This window comes from Anoplopoma fimbria, chromosome 10, assembly GCF_027596085.1.
Source record: "Anoplopoma fimbria isolate UVic2021 breed Golden Eagle Sablefish chromosome 10, Afim_UVic_2022, whole genome shotgun sequence".
NCBI classification, from domain to species: domain Eukaryota; kingdom Metazoa; phylum Chordata; class Actinopteri; order Perciformes; family Anoplopomatidae; genus Anoplopoma; species Anoplopoma fimbria.
In genome coordinates this window covers 6,464,501-6,484,061 of record NC_072458.1, presented here as the reverse complement: position 1 = coordinate 6,484,061, position 19,561 = coordinate 6,464,501, and the positions used below count along the sequence as shown (strand labels likewise).

The 19,561-nt window shown below is 42.9% G+C and overlaps 1 protein-coding gene across 1 annotated transcript in view; it reads left to right on the top strand.

The window, feature by feature from the left end:
- tshz1 (teashirt zinc finger homeobox 1) overlaps positions 1-18,891 on the top strand; it is a 29,094-nt gene extending 10,203 nt beyond the window's left edge. Inside the window, exon 2 of the mRNA XM_054605906.1 lies at positions 14,304-18,891. Within this exon, the coding sequence (XP_054461881.1) occupies positions 14,304-17,650 (3,347 nt within the window). The 3' untranslated portion in view covers positions 17,651-18,891. The remainder of the gene's footprint in view (positions 1-14,303) is intronic.
- The last annotated feature ends 670 nt before the right edge of the window (positions 18,892-19,561 follow it).

Below are 19,561 nucleotides of genomic sequence, written 5' to 3'. Positions count from 1 at the left end.
ATGCTGCCTCCAAAAGTTCCTCCCAAATCTTTCCTGAGCCGCGGCGTAGTCTCAGACAGTGACAATCACAGGGGGGTATAAGCTCAGCTCTGTCCCTCTAAGTCGTCTGTCTCAGGGAGAACAGCGGGAGGTCTCTTGTACACCCAAACGTCTCCTCTGTCGGTGTGTCTCTCGTCACTCAGGCCCCTCGCACAGCAAACCAGCTCTGTCTGTCCAACTCACTGTCCACCTGAACATCTGTTTCTGATCCCCTGTCTCTGCTTGTCTGGGACAGTTATCCTGTTTACTTGTCTATCTCTGGTCCATCTGCCTCTCCGATGGTACAACACGACAGGACTGTCACTGCATCAAACTTATAACTCTAAAACATTTTGACATTGAGTAATGTTTGCGTGATCATCAGCATCAACAACATTACACTTGACGTAGGTACAACAATGAATGGTGTCCGGTGTAGCCAGTTGTGAAATGTAACCAAGTGCATTTACTTCAATACTGTACATAACTGCAATTTTAACGTGTCCACTGTATACTGTTGATTCACTACATTTTACCAAGAAGGTATTGTTATCTTCATCCACTACAATTAGCTGGCGTTTCGAGTTACTTTACAGGAGTGTTGTCATGACTTTGAGGTTACTAGGCAACCTCACAAACCACAAATTGTTGTTTTCACACTTCAGCTATTTTACATAAAATAAACAAGATATAATGTGTAAATTATTGAGCTTGAGAGGGGCTCCTAGGTGGATTTTGTAACCATTGAACAGAGCCATGCTAGCTGTTTCTAGACCTAATGCTAAGCTAAGCTAACCACCTGCTTGCTGTCGCTTCATATTTACCGTACAGACATGAGCCCTATAAAAAGGCCAGTGAAATGGAAGTTTGAGCGTTTTTAAATTATGCAGTGTTAGATCGCCCCCTGAAATGGAATATTTGAATGCAGTAAAGTTACAAGAGGGATATTATATAATAATTCATATATACATCTCATGGGGGCCTGCATCATGAGTACTTTTATTTTTGATACATTGAGTAAATTTAGTTTTTTTGTACTTTGGTTGAAGTGATTTTTTTTGAGTGATTTTGACTTATGTAATGCATTATTATAACAATGCAGTCATTTTACATTAGGCTATTACTACTTTTACTTTTGTACTGCTTTTAATAGAAATTGAAAAGAATCCTCTTCTCTTCCACGTGCTTGTACATAGCCACTATGTGCATTTTTTCTGGACCCCCAAAAAATGTCTTTCCATCTTTCTATGTGTTTGCTCCCTCCTGCAAAATACCGTCCCTCAAAAAGGCTTCTGGATCTTGTCTAACTGGTCCATTTATGTCCATTTAGTAGTATCTGCTTGTGCCTTTGACCATACCTTTTACTTTGGGTACCGCTTGCTGTTTGAACTATATGAAGGTCTGTGCAATATTTTTGTCAACTTGTTGATTGCTGACATTGTATTTGGAATTTATCTGGCCTTCCATTCCCAGTGTGTATGAGTCATTACTAGGTGCGAGTGTGACGTACAAAACTACTCTGTTTTTCCTCTCCATCTTTTCAGTTTGTCACTTCATTCCTTCCCTGCCTTGCCTCATAGTTGGAGCGTTGTACTTAACCTCTTTTTTAACAATAACTGCATATTAAGGAAACAGAAAATGAACTTAGAGAAAGTTATGCCATACACATTAAACTGGAAGTTTGAAGTGATGACTCAGTTACAATATTTACATCAAACTGGGCACAACAAATATGCGGGAAAAACCACAATTTGATTTGATTATGATTCAATGTGCAACAATTTGGTTAAAGGGTGCAATTTGAAATTATTTTAGTAATCAATTAATCTGACAATTATTTCTTGAATAATCAATAAATCATTTGGTCCATACAATTATGGAAGATAATGAATCATTTCCATCACAACTTACCAATGCCCAAATGTTGCAATTATAAAACATTAGGAAAGTGGCAAATCCTCTCAACTGGGAAGCATGAACTTGTGAATGTTTTGTATTGTTTTATTCAAAACAATGTTTGTAATTTAGAGGCTTGATCCATCATAAAGAATTTTTGATTTATGTACATCTGGAACACATTTATAACGGCATAAACAATGTTGATCATGAAAAAGGTCAGATGAATGCACTTTCACAATAATTTATTAAAATAACAGAAGTAATAACTGAAAGGTTAAAGTTTACGCTACATGTGAACATGAGTTCAATCGTTCTTCTCCCTAACAACAGGAAGAAATGTCTGCAGCTTTTAACTTGCTTAAGGGGTTCTCTGTAAAACCCAACAACAGGTTGTTTGTGATAGTTCAGTCTGAATAAGAACAGCTGCGGGCTCTGTCTGGACTTTTTTCTTTAATAAAAAACTAAACGAATCAGTGTGAGAAGCCGGAGCTGCAGCGTCAGTGTTTCTGATTGGAGTTCACTGTGGAAGAGGGACTCTGGAAGTGCATTTCAGGCGTGTAAAGGTTTAGACCGGCAGTAAAATGACAGCGTAATTAACAACCATGTTCATTTGTCTAGTTACTTTATTTACACAAGAAGCGCTGAGCAATATCCATAACGTTAAGTTCCTTTTGTGTGCACAGGGCGAAGTGTTTGTCAGTAGGGAGAATGTGCATGTCAGGATTGGTTAATTAAACTTGGTCTAACTAAACAAGATCAAGGAGCAGAATGGCTCCCGCTGATTAACATCAAGTTGATCAGGTTCAGTCAATTATCTCGTTACACTTTCGCCTCCAGTGACTTCACCACAGTATATAACAGACTGAGAGAGGAATACTCTAAATTCCATTTTTAAATAGACTTTCGTGCAAAGATGGTGACCCATTTTATAACATTCTGCATTGAATACAAAAAGGAACCTGTTTTGTGTAGTTATTTTTCTGAGGGACAGAGTATTACAAGCTATTACAAGGCTGCATTTTTGTCAATCCAGGACACTTGCAGTTTACTTCCACTTCCAAAAAGACAAAATGTGACATTGTGCTTTGAAGTTCAGTTATAACAGTCCAGAACACCTACTGTAAAAGCCTGAAAACTTGTGCAAGCCATTTTTTGGCAAATTGCCCTCCTAGGGACAGGAAATTAACACACACGACTGGACGGGCCTGTCTGAATAGTAGTCGGTTAAAAAAGACATTTTCACATATTCATTAAAACTATTTTAAAACCACGGTCGGCCTCGCTATGCCAGACACTGGAGCTACTGTGGAAGCAGCGCTGATGGCACAATCCTGAGCGGGTGAACATGTGAACCCCCTCCTCTGGATATTTGGGATCTATTATGTATGGAGGAGCTGAGTGTCTACATGACCGGGGCCAGAGAGCTAGACAAGACTGAGTGAGGCTCTATTGTGTGTGTGTGTGTGTGTGTGTGTGTGTGTGTGTGTGTGTGTGTGTGTGTGTGTGTGTGTGTGTGTGTGTGTGTGTGTGTGTGTGTGTGTGTGTGTGTGTGTGTGTGTGTGTGTGTGTGTGTGTGTGTGTGTGTGTGTGTGTGAGAGAAGAGGGGCATTAAGGGGTGAAAAAAAGGGGAGAAAAAGAGAGTGACAGCAGACAAAAAGAACCAGGGAGAGAAGAGGGGGGGAGGGCAAAGGAGGGAGGGATGAGGGAGTGGAAAAAGAGGAGGCAAAGCAACAGAGGAGTGAAAGAGAAATGACTTGAGGGGTTGAGGGATGGAGAGAGAGGTGAATAAAGCGAGAGAGAAAAGTATCAAGGCAATGGAGAAGAAAAAAAGGGAGAGCGAGAGAGAGAGAGACAGAGAGAGCAGTTGGATAGTGGAGGAGAGAGAAAAGGAGAGAGGGGAGGATGTCACCCATGGCTGCCACTCATCACTCACAGCTTAATGACGCTGTTTTTTTCCCTTCTCCCGCTTCTTTTCCGTGGGAGAGGAGGAGGAGGGGGGGAGGGAGTTCGGCCCAATCAAACAGGGTCATACAGAGTTCACAACCTCCAGGTGGGACTGTCCTCCACCAGGGAAATGTCTGTGCATATGTTTGGTGAGTAGCTGTGAGGATTGTCTGGACCTGGAGGTAGTTTAGTGGGGACGGTTTCAGAATTTCTTACCAGAGATAGTGGAGAGGTTTTGTAGAACGATGAAAGATGCATTTTTTTTTTATGTCTGACACTTCTTTAAACATGTTTATGGTTTTGTTTTTATGTTGGTTAAGGTGCAAATGCCTTATCCAAAGTTTGTGTTCATGTGTTTACATATGTGTACGTGTGAAGCATGTGTGTTTACGCGTGTGTACGCGCATGTTTGTTTTCAAGAGATCCACTCTGGCGGTCTGTTGCTTCCTTCTGGGATTGGCTTGATTCCTATTGGAGTTTTGATTCAGCTTGTGTGAGTGCAAGTGTGTGTGTGTGCGTGTGTGTGTGTGTGAGTGTGTTCAGCTCCACTTGTCCTCTCACTCAGTCCCGTTTCTGGGAAGCATCAGTCGTTTAAAACTCAAACGGCAGGATTTTATCCCCTCGCTCTCCTCCTCGCACCAAATTTGGGGAACAGCTGGGGCGGCCATGACGATGATTTGTCTCCCTCTGCCCGTCCGCCTGACAGGTTGAGAGCAAAGCACACGCACGCACGCACGCACGCATGCACGTGTACACAGACACTCACTAATAGGCACATACACACACAATTAAACAGGCACTCAGTATCGCAGACAGACAGGCACAAACACACAGACACATACCCCCTTATAAGAGGCCATGTTCTCAGGGCGCTGCCAAAACACTCTTATTTCCTTTAGCCCGGGCGGCCATACATCAGCTCGGGGCCTCCCAGCCCGGATGGCAGGGGCTGACAGAATGACATGTGTCATTTATCAAACGAGGGGCGCCAGGCCTCAGGAAGAGAACAGACCGCCGCGTGACAAAGCCCCCCGAGAGCTCTCCTCCACTCGCAACGAGGGGAGTGTGTCATGGGATAGACACTGACAAATCTGCGGAGATGGAACACACATGGATACACGCTGACACCGACACACAAGCAGAGGAAACACACACTGAGAGGCACTTCCAGCACAGAGACAAACCCAGTGATCACTCATTATATCCAAGCTTTTTTCTTTTTCTTTTTTTTTTTGCTTGTCTTTAAAGGAAAGAAAAGTCTTGTAAAAATTCTTAATTAAAAAAAATAAATATATTTTCTTGATTTTTAACGTGCTGGCAGTGGACCCACAAACACACATACCCACACATACACCCACATATATGTTTCCCTTGCAGGCAGAGAAGCCGCATGCCAAAGCTCTCTCCCGTTGCCAGCAGCAGGCCTGTCTGTGTGCCCGTCCTTCTTAATGAACGGTCACTGGCTGCCGAAAGGAACTCTCTCTTAGTTGGCAACGGCGCTCCATCTCCTTCCTTTCATATCCATGCCACCGCATACTCACAATATCCTTCTTTTCTCCTTCATTATGTCTCCCTCCTCTTCATTCCTTCCCCTCACTCTACCCTCTCTCTCCGTCGTGATCCCCCTCCACCCCCGTTTACTCTTTCCATAGCCTGTTCATTTGTCTTCATAAGCCTAATTTATTTTCTCTGCCAGATGCAAGCTGACAGCCATCAGTCTCTCCCACACACACTGACGCACACACACACACACACACCTGACCCCCTGACATGCAGACAAATACACTGCCATACGCACAAATGCACGCAGCTCTTTTTCTCACTTTTTATTCATTTACTCTGTCTCTATTACACACACACACACACGCACACGGACCGTATTACCTCACACTGCTCTGAGGTCAGCCCTGCAGTCGCATACCCTCTGTTTTACCCGTCCTCCACCCACTCCAACCCCCCAAAAACCCTCCCATTAACATTACTGGAGACGGATGTGTCTTCATAGCCCAGATTGATTGCGGATATAGAGTTATGGTGCCATTTATGTGTGTGTGTGTGTGTGTGAGCGTGTGCGTGTTAGTGTTAGATGGAGGGCACTTTGGGAGGAGGCGTTTGGAGCTGAAATGTGAGGGAGGCAGGCATGCTTCTCTCTATCGTTTTTTCCAGAACCTTCCAGCCGTTCGTTGTCTGTCCGCAGTCTGATATTGTGCTCTGTTGAAGGATTGCTTCCTCTCTTCCTGCCTCTCTCTCTCTCTGACTGTGAAGCTGTTCATAGCCATTGTTCGCACACACACACACACACACACACACACACAGGCATGCATAGTCGCACACAGACGCAATCAGGCTGAGATGGCTACTGATACTAGTCCACTTTGAGAGCCGAGTACATAATTTACTGACCTTTTTTTTCAGCTCCTAATCCCTCCTCCCTCCCATCATTTCTTCTTTTGTCACTTTATTGCCATGGTCATCAGGAAAGGGAGAAAAAAAGCTCCACACAAGCAAACATACACACTCCAAACTGTTGTGTGTTTTGCTATTTATTTATTTTGGTTACGACCCCTATGCTATTCATCAGGCTTTGAATCCAAAACTAGTGTTGAAATCAAACAGTAGAACTTTGGTTAATGGCGCACCAGTTCTCAGCACTAACACGTCACTTAAGAGGGCAGAACGAAAAAGACAATGCGGCGATGCATACAAGATAACAGTTTTGATGGTGCACAATTGCTGGAATTTCCCCGGTGGCACGTGCAGTTAAAAGCACTAAAAATGTTTGAGGGCGTTTGGTTGTCCTGAGCAGCTTCCTGCCCTGAGGGTTTGCGGTTCTATTTAATTTCCCTGAAGTGACTTTACGGTTTTAAAAGTTCCGATTTCTTTTGTCTGTCTCTGAGGTCATGTTCTCGCAAAGTCCTCTGCAACTCTTGTGTTCAGTCTTGTGTTGCTTATCTGGTGCGCGGTTTTTGTTTTGATTGTCTTACCGAGAAGTAGATAAGGGTGGAGAGGAGCTGATGAGATGTTTTGATTCAGAAAGACAAAAGTGTGTGTGTGTGTGTGTGTGTGTGTGTGTGTGTGTGTGTGTGTGTGTGTGTGTGTGTGTGTGTGTGTGTGTGTGTGTGTGTGTGTGTGTGTGTGTGTGTGTGTGTGTGTGTGTGTGTGTGTGTGTGTGTGTGTGTGTGTGTGTCACCCCTCTGTCTTAAATCAGACTGCCCAGTAGTTTTAAGGCCCTGTGACACTAGCTTTTTAAACAGCAAACGTTCAACAGCAAACTTCCAGACTTGCAAAATGAATCTGCTCAAATTCAAGTTCAACTGAACTTTACTAATTTAACGTAGCCTAACTGTGTTGCACTATTCACTTTTAAATCTGCTCCTTTTAAACAAGGATATTTTTTTTTAGTGTTTGCAAGCTAGCAAGGTCAGACAGTTTCTCCCTCCTTGGACTACTTTTTATTGAATGAAATTATGAAAAATGCCAGGGGGAGTAGGCGGCCCATTGTAGAGAAAGTAAAAAAGAAGCACTGAGAGCTATTGTTACTGACTAGCGTTAGCATTTTAAGGGCTTACGGTTATGGTACATCACAAACTAACCCTGCAAAGGTTTAGCTAGTCCCCGAGCTCCTTAAAACACATATTTTGCAAAGACATGGATGAATTTCATTGTGTCATTTTCCGGTGTGAGCGGGTCGTTGGGGTGCCTCCTTCCCACAGAGAGTAAAGGATCAGATTCGTAGAACAGTGTGTGTGTGTGTGTGTACTTTTTTTTTCTCTCCCTCTGTCTCTTTTCCTTCTCTATGTTTTGTTCCTCAGCAGTGTACAAAGTGGATGGCCTCCGTGAATTGAGGGGAGGTCTGACAGCGTGGAGAAGGTTGATTGATGGCTTATTGTGCAACCGGACTCGGCTAGACCGAACTGGTTGGGTTGTGACCTCGTTCTTTGGCCCTGTGCCCTCTCATTTTCTCCTTTTTTCTTTTTTATTCTCTCCTTTACCCTGAATCTCACCGTCTACCTCTGTCCCTCTCCGACAAACACTCACTCAGAACACACACGGTTCATAAATAAACACGTATGTTCAGACTGTAAACACACTTCCTCTTTGTGCTTCTTCTCCTCCCCCCTCTCTCTCCCTCCCTCCCTCCCTCCCTCCCCTCCTCGTCTTCTTTGCAGCGCTAAACTCATCATTGTTGCCATCATTCATTCTCCGCTGTTTCCTTTCTTCCTTCCTCTGCCCACTTTGTTTTCTTTGTCCCTACTCCTTCAGGACAGGTTTTGTCCCATGAGTCATTTCATCAGGTTTCATTTTACACACTCTATTCATTCAGTCTGAAACACTGGCCACTCTCAAGAAAAAGCTTCAAAATGACCCCAATAGACAAATCCAGTGCCACTTTTGATGTGGTTCACCAACCAGTTCTTGCCAACTGGGGAATCTACTGAGGACTACGATTCAACAAATTCATGAGAGACAAAGTTAGCCTCAAAACCAGGCACACTAGTTTAAACTGTGGTTCAGCCTGTTTTTTCCTACAATGATTTTTCTGCTTCTATTCTCCACACAACCATAGTGATTTATGGTAATTATCCATCTTTGGGGTCATCCATCAACTGGTTGTTGCTAGGCGATGGGAGCAGCTGTTGTTTAGTCGTGGGGAAGCTCCACTGTCAGGGCAATGCAGGTGAATTTAAAAGACGCCATCTATGAAGAGAGGATTATTCTGTGTTATGTTGGTAACTGGTTATATTTGTGATTCATTCTCTCCCGATTTAAATAGAACAACTTTCTGTCATGTAACGCCCACCAAAATAGAACAAATTAAATAACTTGAATAATTAAAGATGTGTGTAGTCCGGCAAAGTGTAAAACTGAAGAGAACAGAAGACGACGACAATGCTGATATTTAAATCTTAATTTGATAAGGCTAACTTCTTATGGATGCTCAAGAAACTGACAATATTTTCTCTAAAAGAATCTGTTAAACAAATGGCATCTGTCTGATGCAGCCTACATTGAATCAGCGCTTGGCATTGGGTTGTGTAAAAATCTCACTCGCATCATCTTTAATTAGCATTAGTAATGCATTATCTGATTCTGTACTTTGCCTGAAAACAAACCAGATGGTGTGTGCAGCACCAGAAAAATGTTCGATTGTTGGGCGTGGGGGGTTTTGGCTGAAAAGCAGAGCAGAGAAAAGGCTGGAATCTGCCGCGCCGATGATCTAATGGCTGTTGTTTCATCTCAGAGCAAGCAGGCACTGACAGTTTAGGGAAAAGGTGATTTATAGACCACAGTCACTGTCATGGCGTGTCGAAACCGGCTCACGGGAGATCTGAACAAACAGGGCTGGAAAAAAAGAAAGAGAAAAAAAAGAAGAGGAGAAACTTACAAAAACCATTCAAGAAAGAACTGAAAATAATTTTCTTTAGAAGAAAATGGCTGCAGCTCTCCAGATTCTTTGTTTTCTTTTAATCACTGATCTGTTCTGTGAGCAGCTTTTATTTGCTATGACTCAGTCACACTGAGCATACATACACATATTGTACTCGTAGTGACCTAATGAAGCCGAGCCAGAGGTAAAATGCACTGTCTGTGTGACCCATTTAAAATGGCTATTAGCATAATATGAGTCCAAGTAATTGCAAATTACTTGGAAACATATGTGGAAGCCCTCAGGACAGTGGGAAGTTTAAGAAAAGGTCATTTTTCTTAATTCATATTTTATTAAGAATCCAAGGCAGTGACACAAAGTCTGCAGTAAAAGTTACAAATAATCAAATTAAAAATGTTGTCTGCAGATCAGATGTAGCTACCAGCAGGGAGAGCAGACTTTGTCGGTTGTTTTTGTTTTTCCCAACCGGAAGAGTCGTGGAAGCTGAGAAGGTGGATTTGTACGACACACAAGCTATTAGGAGCCCCGGAGCTCATTGTGCCATATGGTGGACTATTCCATGTGGGGTAAGCGGAGGGGGGGCGCAAAGGGGGGGGCTGATAGGTGGGCTTTTTTTTTATTTCTGGTCAAGCAAGCTGCGCATTAAATTATGGCTAATACATGATAACCGTGACTTCACTTAGCGATGTAGCTCTGTACTGTGATGGGGAGCAGTTATCTCCTCGGTTTAAGTAACAAAGTAAAAAAATCCTGTCTCTAGTTAATAATTTATTCAACTTTTTAATCATTTGACAATTTCCTCTGATGCCAACTTGTTATGCAGAATTATATGAAAAGCTCTGTTAGTATGGTCGTTGTCTTGAAGCTGAGAGGAGACTGTTGGTCTGTGCCACTTTGCCTCAGTGTACATCGTCCTCAGAGTAGTCCAAAGACTGTCAGGTCCTATGAAACACACAACCACGACTGTCCCGGAGAATGAGAGAAAAAAGAAAAGGAGCAAGAATGAAGAGGACGGGGGAGAGCACAGAGAGAGAGAGACAGAGATTGCCTGACATACTAAGCATTACCATAATTGGCTTTTCTACATGATAGGACAGAGGAAATAATAATGTCATTTTATTTACAGCCTTCTCTCTGCCGAAACACGCACACACTCATGCACGTCGTACAGGTCAATGACACACACTGATCAGGCCTGTCCAAAGCCATCAGAGGTGAGTGGCAGGGAATGGAGGGGCCGGTGACAAAGCGAAACGGGAGAGAGAAATAAGACTGCCACGCCGGAGCTTCCATTTTGAAGGGCCACTAAACGGTGTGAGCCTCGCCGGCCGCCCCGCTCTGAATGCAGCCGCCCGGCTACGCAGGGGTAAATCAGCAGGGTGAAAGCTGGCGGAATTGGACATTAGCACTGCAAATGAGAGCCAGGATTGCCCCTCTTCTCTGAGACAACATGAATAAATGAAGAAGGTTTAGAGGGGAAAGTGTGCATTTTGTATGGGTGTGTTTGAGAAAGTCGGGGGGGGGGGTAAAAAGAAAAGAGGTGCCCAGTGCCATGTCATACTTAAATTATGTCACCTGGTCTCCTGTTATCTCTTAGATCTGGTCAGTATGTCTGGCATCAACCAAGTGTTGCTTAATTTCTCACTATAATAAAAAAGTATACATTTATTTTATGAGGCAATTAAAGTCACACTTAAAGTAGTTTTAAATTAAAAATAAGTTCTCTGTTTTAATAATTCTTTCAACTGGTTGGCAAAGTTCAAATGAGCATGTGTGTTAGGGCTTTGTATTGTTTTTGAAATGTTAGATACTCTTAGTATCTAACAATCTAACAATCTCTTTTTTTACTTTTTTGATACCTTACTTTGAGGATTACAAGATTTTTTTTCATTGAACAAAAAGCAGCCACACACAAACTTCACTTGCATAAAGTTCATTGCCAAATTGGCAACATTATTTAAATCTGTAAATATCCAATTAGAGAATGAAATAACAAGCTTATGGATCTGACCACATATTCAATGCCAACTTTTGGCAGTCGTTGCTACCGACACCTCTTCAGTTTGTAACCATTTATATTCTATATCAAGGCCTAGTCCAGGCATGTGTACGTGTGTGTTACATGTGTGTAGGTAGCAGGGAAATTATTTTCTCAACTAAGACATTTGTTCTTTCAAACATGTATAAAAAGCAAGGTGTTGTGTGTGTGTGTGTACCTCACACAGCTTACGGCCTTGGGGGAGGGTTGTAGTTTGTGGACAGGTGTGTGTGTGTGTGACTGGGTGACTGGGGGGGATGTCCTACTGTGGTGTCACCTGTCTGCAGCTAGAAATCCTGGACCCTGGACACAGCAATAGTGACAGGCTCCTCTCCAGACGCAGATGGCTTCGCCTTCCCCCCGCCAGCAACATTGCATCCCTGCATGCACCTGACGCACTGTAACACTTGAACAGACACACACACACACATACAAGTGAACAGACCCACCTATCCACACACACACACACACACACACACACACACACCTATAAACTAGCTCACTTATAGCATACATTTCACTACTTTCTCTCTCCTGATCTTGTACTTAGTTTGTTGGATGCAGTTTAACTTGTTTCCCTGTCATGTTAAATATGCACACACACACACACGCATACACACACGCACGCATACACACACGCACCTCTTGTTCGCTGGCCTAAACACATCTTTTCTCCTCTCTTTTCAAAACTTCCCCTCTTTTTTCCCTATCCTCCCTGACAGCACAAAGTGGGCTTACGTTTTTGACTGACAACCACAACAGACACCTCCCCCCCCCCCCTCCACCCCCGTTTTAATCCCCTCCCTATCCCTCGCTCCCTCCCTCTCCTCTCCCTCTTTTGTTCTGAGTGACGCTCGAAAGCCGCCGTGTCAGCATCTTTTCCATCTCTGATTGCCTTATTAGCCGGCGGTGGCACCCGCAGCTTTTCTGACACAGATGGTGAAGGAGGAGGCTTCGTGCAAAGGGGCTGAAAAAAAATAAATGGCTGACTTGTGTTTGTTGTTGTTACTTTCCCCTCCCACCTCTTCTCGGGCTTGTTTGCGTGGACACTGACACCTCAGGCTGACACTGACACACTCTCCTGACACTGATGCCTGTCAGGGCAACATACGGAGGATGGCAGGGAAAGATTGGGAATTTAATTGTGTGTGTGTGTGTGTGTGTGTGTGTGTGTGTGTGTGTGTGTGTGTGTGTGTGTGTGTTTGTACTGCTGTCAGGTTTCTCTCACTTTGTCAGATTGGCTGCTTTGTCTTTAACTACTCTCACCACATTGATTTTGAATAGGTTTCGGTTTTGCATTCACTTCAATACAGTGGGCTGCATCTTGGCGGAGAGGGCGAGACAGGTTGAAAGAAAGCTGTGCAGCTGCATTTGCAAAAAGGTTAAAATCTTCTAATTTAGTGGCCAACTCAAGTGAATGTTTTCAGTGGAGCCTGTGTATAATTACATGCTTGCAGTTAAGAGAAAAACTAGCCTAGGAATAGTTTAATTAAGAAGAGGAAGGCTGTACATTTCCACATGTACATTCTCTCACACACACACACACACACACACACACACACACACACACACACACACACACACACTTTCACACACATACAGCGATAAGAGTTGCAGCTGTTGGACCTCCAGCTTTTCCCAGGCAGCAGTAACTGGCACCTCACAAACATCAGGTATTATGTCCATTCCGATTATGGGATAGAGAGCTACATGCTGTTTGAAGCTGACAGCACATCTGCCTCCTCACTGGAGACTGATTCTGGCACCTCAGACAAGCATCTTACGAGGAATGGATTGGGGGAGCTGCCTTAGCATATTTAACCCTCCATTTCTCCGTCTCCCTTCTTCTCTCCAACGTTTCTCTCTCAATCTGTTTCCAGGATCATAAATAAACCTTTTCATCTCTCTATTATTGTAGAGAGAGTCCTTTTAAATGTCTTATTTTTTTTATTTTGTACATCTGATTTTAATAAAGGGGCTTTTATAATTTTAGAAACAAATTATTTGTGAAAATGGTTACTGAGAGTGGGCAGCCATTTTCCACTGATACTATTATTCTCTCTCTCTTTCTTTCTTTTAAAATGGCACACTTGAAGCTGTGAGTGTACTCTGGGAGCATAGGCAGTAACAACATGGCTTGTCATGTCCACTGGCCGTTTCCTTGCATCACGCTGTGAGGACTTCCACAGCCGATGCCAAGTCGACTCCAGCCAACCGTGGCTTGGCAAAGCTGATGCAGCTGGCATTTTTTCTCCACTATCTCTTACTTGTGAATCCATAGTATGTGTGGCATGTTGGAAGAATAGAGTAAATCCATGTCAGACACAGATCTGCGGTCACTATACAGCAGCAAAATGGACAATGAAATACTCCTCATAGAGGCACGTAGCGGCTCTGGCTTTTCAATTTGCTGATTAGGATTTTTCTTTTTTTATGTTTGATGAATATACTGAATTTTTTGCACATATGCAGAAATTTCATCTTATTAATGCATTGTGAGAGTTCGGCATATGTTACGAAGAAAACATCAAAGTGAGTCGTTAACAGAGCAATCAGAGAGGCACATTTTCCTTTTTTTTTATTGTGAAGAGACAATGTCTGCATTTGTATTGACAAGTAACATATCTCACCACATGATTAATAAGTATCAACTTCGCTGAGGATTTGTTCTTTGTATGATTTAAAATTTTGCTTGTGTACAGTTTTTAAACCAAGGAGAAACATTTCTGTGGCTCATCTCTGCTCTCTACCCTTGCTGAGCTGTAGTGTTCAATAGCTTCATTAGGCAGCGCAGTGAAGAGGACTATTTGTCACTGTCAAGATATGGATGTTTTCCACTTTATTATTGCAAAATTGTGTCCTCTGCTGGGAAAATTGACAGAAATCTCTTTAGCATTATTGCAGATACCTTCATATAGTAAGGGTGGTAGATGCATAATTGGTGTTATTCTAATGTATCAAAAATATATGAATAAACAATATCTAATGGCACTTTCCGCTCTTTGTTTTTTCTAGCTTATGGATCTGAGGACGAGTTAAATGTGGATAAGATTGATGAAGAGGAACATCTGCAAGATGACGGCCTTTCCCTGGATGGTCAAGAAGACGCAGACCTTCTTTTCAATGATGACGAGGACGCAGGTGATCGTTATAGCTGCCAAAACTCTCCACTCAGCAATGGCACCAACCCAGACGCTGGGTATGCCTCTCCACTCAGCACCACCAGTGATCATCTGGTGGACCTTAAGACCACGTCCTCCCTCATTGATCAGGACAAGGTAGAGGAAAAACAAGTGGAGAGCACAGAGTCCATCAATGGCCTCTCACTACAGGACAGTCTGGCCAAAATGAAATCTGTCTATGCAAACCTGATCTCGGATGCCTCCTGGTCCAGCATTGCCCTGGACATGCTTAAAAGTAAACAAGGGAACGATAACGCAGCCAGCAATGACAATGGGAGCAATCACAAAGGGAGCAATGGGTTCCTGAACAGTCACAGCCCAGGCCACATCCATCTGAAGAGCAGATGTAGCACTAGCAATGCCTCAGCCACTACTAATATTACCATCAGCAGTACCACCACCAGAGCAGTGTCAAGCAACAGTGGCACCAGTGTAAGCTCTGGAAGCGCAGGAGGATTAGCTTATGACTGGCACCAGGCAGCGTTGGCCAAAACCCTACAGCATACCCCGTACCAACTGCTTCCTGAGCCAAGCCTTTTCAGCACCGTGCAGCTTTACAGGCAAAATAATAAGCTCTATGGCCCTGTGTTTACGGGTGCCAGCAAGTTCAGGTGCAAGGACTGTAGTGGTGCCTATGACACTTTGGTTGGCCTGACGGTGCACATGAACGAGACGGGCCACTACCGTGATGACAATAAGGACACTGAGGATGATCGCAGCAAGAGGTGGTCCAAGCCCCGCAAGCGTTCTCTGCTGGAGATGGAAGGCAAAGAAGATGCCCAAAAAGTTCTAAAATGCATGTACTGTGGCCACTCTTTCGAATCCTTGCAAGACCTCAGTGTTCATATGATCAAAACAAAACACTATCAGAAAGTGCCTCTAAAAGAACCAATGTCAGCTCTCACCTCAAAGCTGGTACCCCCAACCAAAAAAAGAGCATTTCAAGACTTGATGTCCCCGAGCTCACCAGAGTCTGTCTCATCTGGCATACTCTTGGGAGAGTCTCCCAAAGATCAAAAAGTGGCCAATCCTTATGTCACTCCGAACAATCGATACGGTTACCAAAACGGTGCCAGTTATACTTGGCAGTTTGAGGCACGCAAGGCACAAATTCTCAAATGCATGGAATGTGGTAGTTCACATGACACCTTGCAGCAACTGACAGCCCATATGATGGTCACAGGGCACTTTCTCAAAGTAACCAATTCAGCCTCTAAAAAGGGAAAGCAGTTAGTTTTTGATCCTGTCATTGAGGAGAAATTTCAGTCAATTCCTCTGCCACCAACTACAACACGACTCCCAGCACCCAATGGGAAGGCAGAGCCTGACTCCCCATTACAGCCTACTAGCCCTGAGGAGAAAAATGAAGAAACGAAAGATGAAGAGGCAGAGGAGGAGAAAATGGAAGGGATGGAACCAGAGAAAAAAATAAAAGAGGAGAAGGAAGATCCTCCTGAAAAAGCTGACAAACCTAGAAAGGCCAGATCTTACCAATATCTGAGAGAAGAAGACTTGGAAGAGGCGCCTAAAGGTGGCTTGGACATCCTAAAGTCGTTAGAGAATACAGTTTCAAGTGCAATCAGCAAGGCCCAAACAGGCTCACCAACCTGGGGTGGATACCCCAGCATTCATGCGGCCTATCAACTCCATGGATCCTTGAAGTCCACCTTTCCGTCAAGTGCACAAGTTCAACCTTTATTCAGCAGCCAGAGTTTTAAGGTACTGTCCTCTGAATTAAGCACTCTGATCCATTCACCAAATAGCCCCTCTCCACCACCAAGTCACAAGAGCAATGTGCTGGCCATGGAGGAGCTGGTTGAGAAAGTGACAGGGAAAACTTCAGTAAAAAGTGAAAAAGAGGAAAAACATGTACAGAGTAAGTGCAGGTCCCTAAAGTCTCCATTGTCAATTCCTAAAGAGAGACAGGTTTCACCCAATCCAGAAAAAAGCTCAAGGGCAGTAAAAAACAGTGTTGTAGAGGACCAGACTGAGTTGAGAGGCAAAGAAGGCGAGCAGACAGCGAGTAAAGTAGAGACACCGATAAAAAGTGAAGTTGATTCACCAAAAAAACCTGTAAGCAATGGCGGCAATAACCTGAGCATCATCACTGACCACTCACCTGAACAACCTCTTGTCAACCCTCTCAGTGCTTTGCAGTCTATCATGAACAACCACTTGGGCAAAGCTGCGAAAGTGGCCACCCCCTTCGTAGACCCTTTCGCGATGCTTTATAAGATCAACAGCGGCTCTGCTCAGGTGAAGTCAGCAGAGCCTGTGAGTCAGTACTGCGATGACGATGATCAGCCCATTGACTTGACAAAATCCAAAAACACCAATGGAAGCACACCTACGGGTGCTTCTACACCAAACAACAATGGCAGCGTAAACAACAGCAAACCAGCTTTCAAAGATTTCTCACAGTCCTCTTCTCCGCTCCTTCGGGAGAATGCTTTGATGGATATTTCAGACATGGTAAAGAACCTGACGGGCCGTTTGACACCAAAGTCCACGACCCCTTCTTCCATCTCCGAGAAATCAGACATCGATGGCTGTACTTTTGACGACAGTTTGGAGGAGTTGTCTCCCATCCAAAGACGGAAGGGCCGACAGTCAAACTGGAATCCCCAGCACCTCCTAATACTCCAGGCCCAGTTTGTCTCTAGTCTTAGAGAGACTGCTGACGGAAAGTTGGTGGTCAGTGACTTGGGACCCCAGGAACGGGTCCACATCTGTAAATTTACTGGTCTCTCAATGACTACTATCTCACATTGGCTGGCCAATGTAAAATACCAGTTGAAGCGGACAGGGAGCACAAAGTTCCTTAAAAATATTGAGTCCGGCCAACCTCTGTTTTTGTGCAGTGACTGTGCTTCCCAGTTCAGGACTGCCTCCTCCTACATTCACCATCTGGAGTCCCACCTCGGGTTTACCCTGAAGGACCTCTCAAAGCTTTCCATAGATGTAATCGAGCAGCAAGCAGTCAGCAGAATAGAGGACAAGACTTTTAGTACCTCTGGACTTACAGAAGAAGACGCTGGCTCAATATATCAGTGCAAACTGTGCAATCGGACATTTTTGAGCAAACATGCAATCAAATTGCACCTTTGCAAAACCCATGGAAAGTCGCCTGAGGACCATCTTATCTTTGTGAAAGAGTTGGAGAAGTTTGATAAACAATGAAGAAGCTGATAGAATGACAGATTACTGTTGCACTATAACTCTAAGCTACAATCTGTCACAACAGATGGTGCCACAACTGTATTGACACATATTGTAACGACAACATGGTTGATACTGTAATTATTCAGTTACCATAATGACAGGACTTTGCGCTGCAGAGACTCAAAGCTAAGTTGTAAAAGCAGCATTTTTTGGTGACAAACGAACCAAATTGGTGCAGCAGCCATGGCACTATATAGTCACTGACTGATTGTTTTGCGTTCCTAATGCACTGCATCTAATCTGAGCCTTTGGGGAAAAGTCCATCTGTTGATTTAAAACTGGACCACACTCATATTTTGATCACTGATTTGAATAATTATTTTCAAGATGAATATATTTCAACACAACTTGCATATTATTTATGAGACAGTTTGTGCATGTTTTTATGTAAAACAGTGAGCATTTTATGTCTAATGAAATTTCAACCATGATTACAAAATTGATATCCCTGTTTTTGTTTTTTTCAAATCGCAAGCTTTGCTGTTTAAATGAAGGTAAATGGTTATGAAAGTAGCCATGTGAAAGGTGATGTTTTAAAATATTAAGACGATTTCAGCACTTTAGAGAGTGTAAATTGTTGAAGAAGTGTGTGGGTAAAAATGAAAACACATCACCCTTTTCATTTTTGTTCACTTTATCAACATTGCAATTTGGGGGACTAACTATAATCATGTTTTGTATTGGTCATTAAATCACAGAAATTCTTACAAAATATTAAGAATATTAGTTTCTATAGTAAAATATGATTTCCTGGTTGTTTCAACATGTACAGTATTTGCGTTAGTAGGCTACCAATTTTACTATTGTGAAGCTACAGTTGTAAAATTAATGAAGTTTAAAAGTTATTGTATGAATAATCAGCAAGTATGTATACATGTATGTCAGCATATCTTGCTCTTTACAGTTCAACATTATTTGTACTGTGTGCATTTTTATAATGTTATTTTCTAGACAAATATGGGGGAAATGTATAAAACTACAGAATATTGTCGGACCACAATGTCCTTTTTCAGTGAAAAGTAGGTCCTTTGACGAGGTTTACATAAAATGACAGACTTTAACTGGCATCTGCTCTGATGCATGGTCCTGTACATAACATTGAAGAAATAAATTCTCACCCAATAATAGATTTTCAGGTTTTATCATCAACCCGATTATTCAGAATGGCATCCTTTTATCCTCAGTTGTAAAATAAACTCCATGTCATGGATTAAATTGGTGTTGTTTGAGTGTTTTTAGGAGAGTGTGAAATCCAGACAGACTGAACCTGAAACACAAAATCAGACTGCTAACTGCCAATGTTTTCAATAATGTTTCTTATATTGTCCTTTTTAATATTGTGTTTATTCAGGTTTAAACTAGAAGACATTTAACAAGATTTCCTTTCCGCATTTAAAGATTATGAGACAGACTATATGGAAAATGGACTGCATTTATATAGCACCTTTTCCTACCTTATTGGACAAAGTGTGTTACAATTTGCCTCACATTCATCTATTCACACACAAATTCATACGCCGATAGGGGCGGAGCTGCCATGCAAGGCAAGTTGGAGCTACTTGGTTCAGTCTCTTGTTCAATGACACTTTGACATGCATACAGGAAGAGGCAATCGGCAACCTTGTAAATAAAGGACGATCTGCTCTACCTCGTGAGCTATAGACACCCCTTTCTTTAAAATAAATTCTGTGAAGCTTGAAGAAAACTATTTTATTGGAACTGTTGCTTTATGCTCCATATCGAAACCACCATCTAATTATTTAGTTTTATAAACCCCTGGCAGTTAACAAATTGCGTCCTGACTCAGATATTCTTCGATTAAAGGATAGTTTTGCAATAGTTACAGCGGTTGGCATAACACAAATTGGG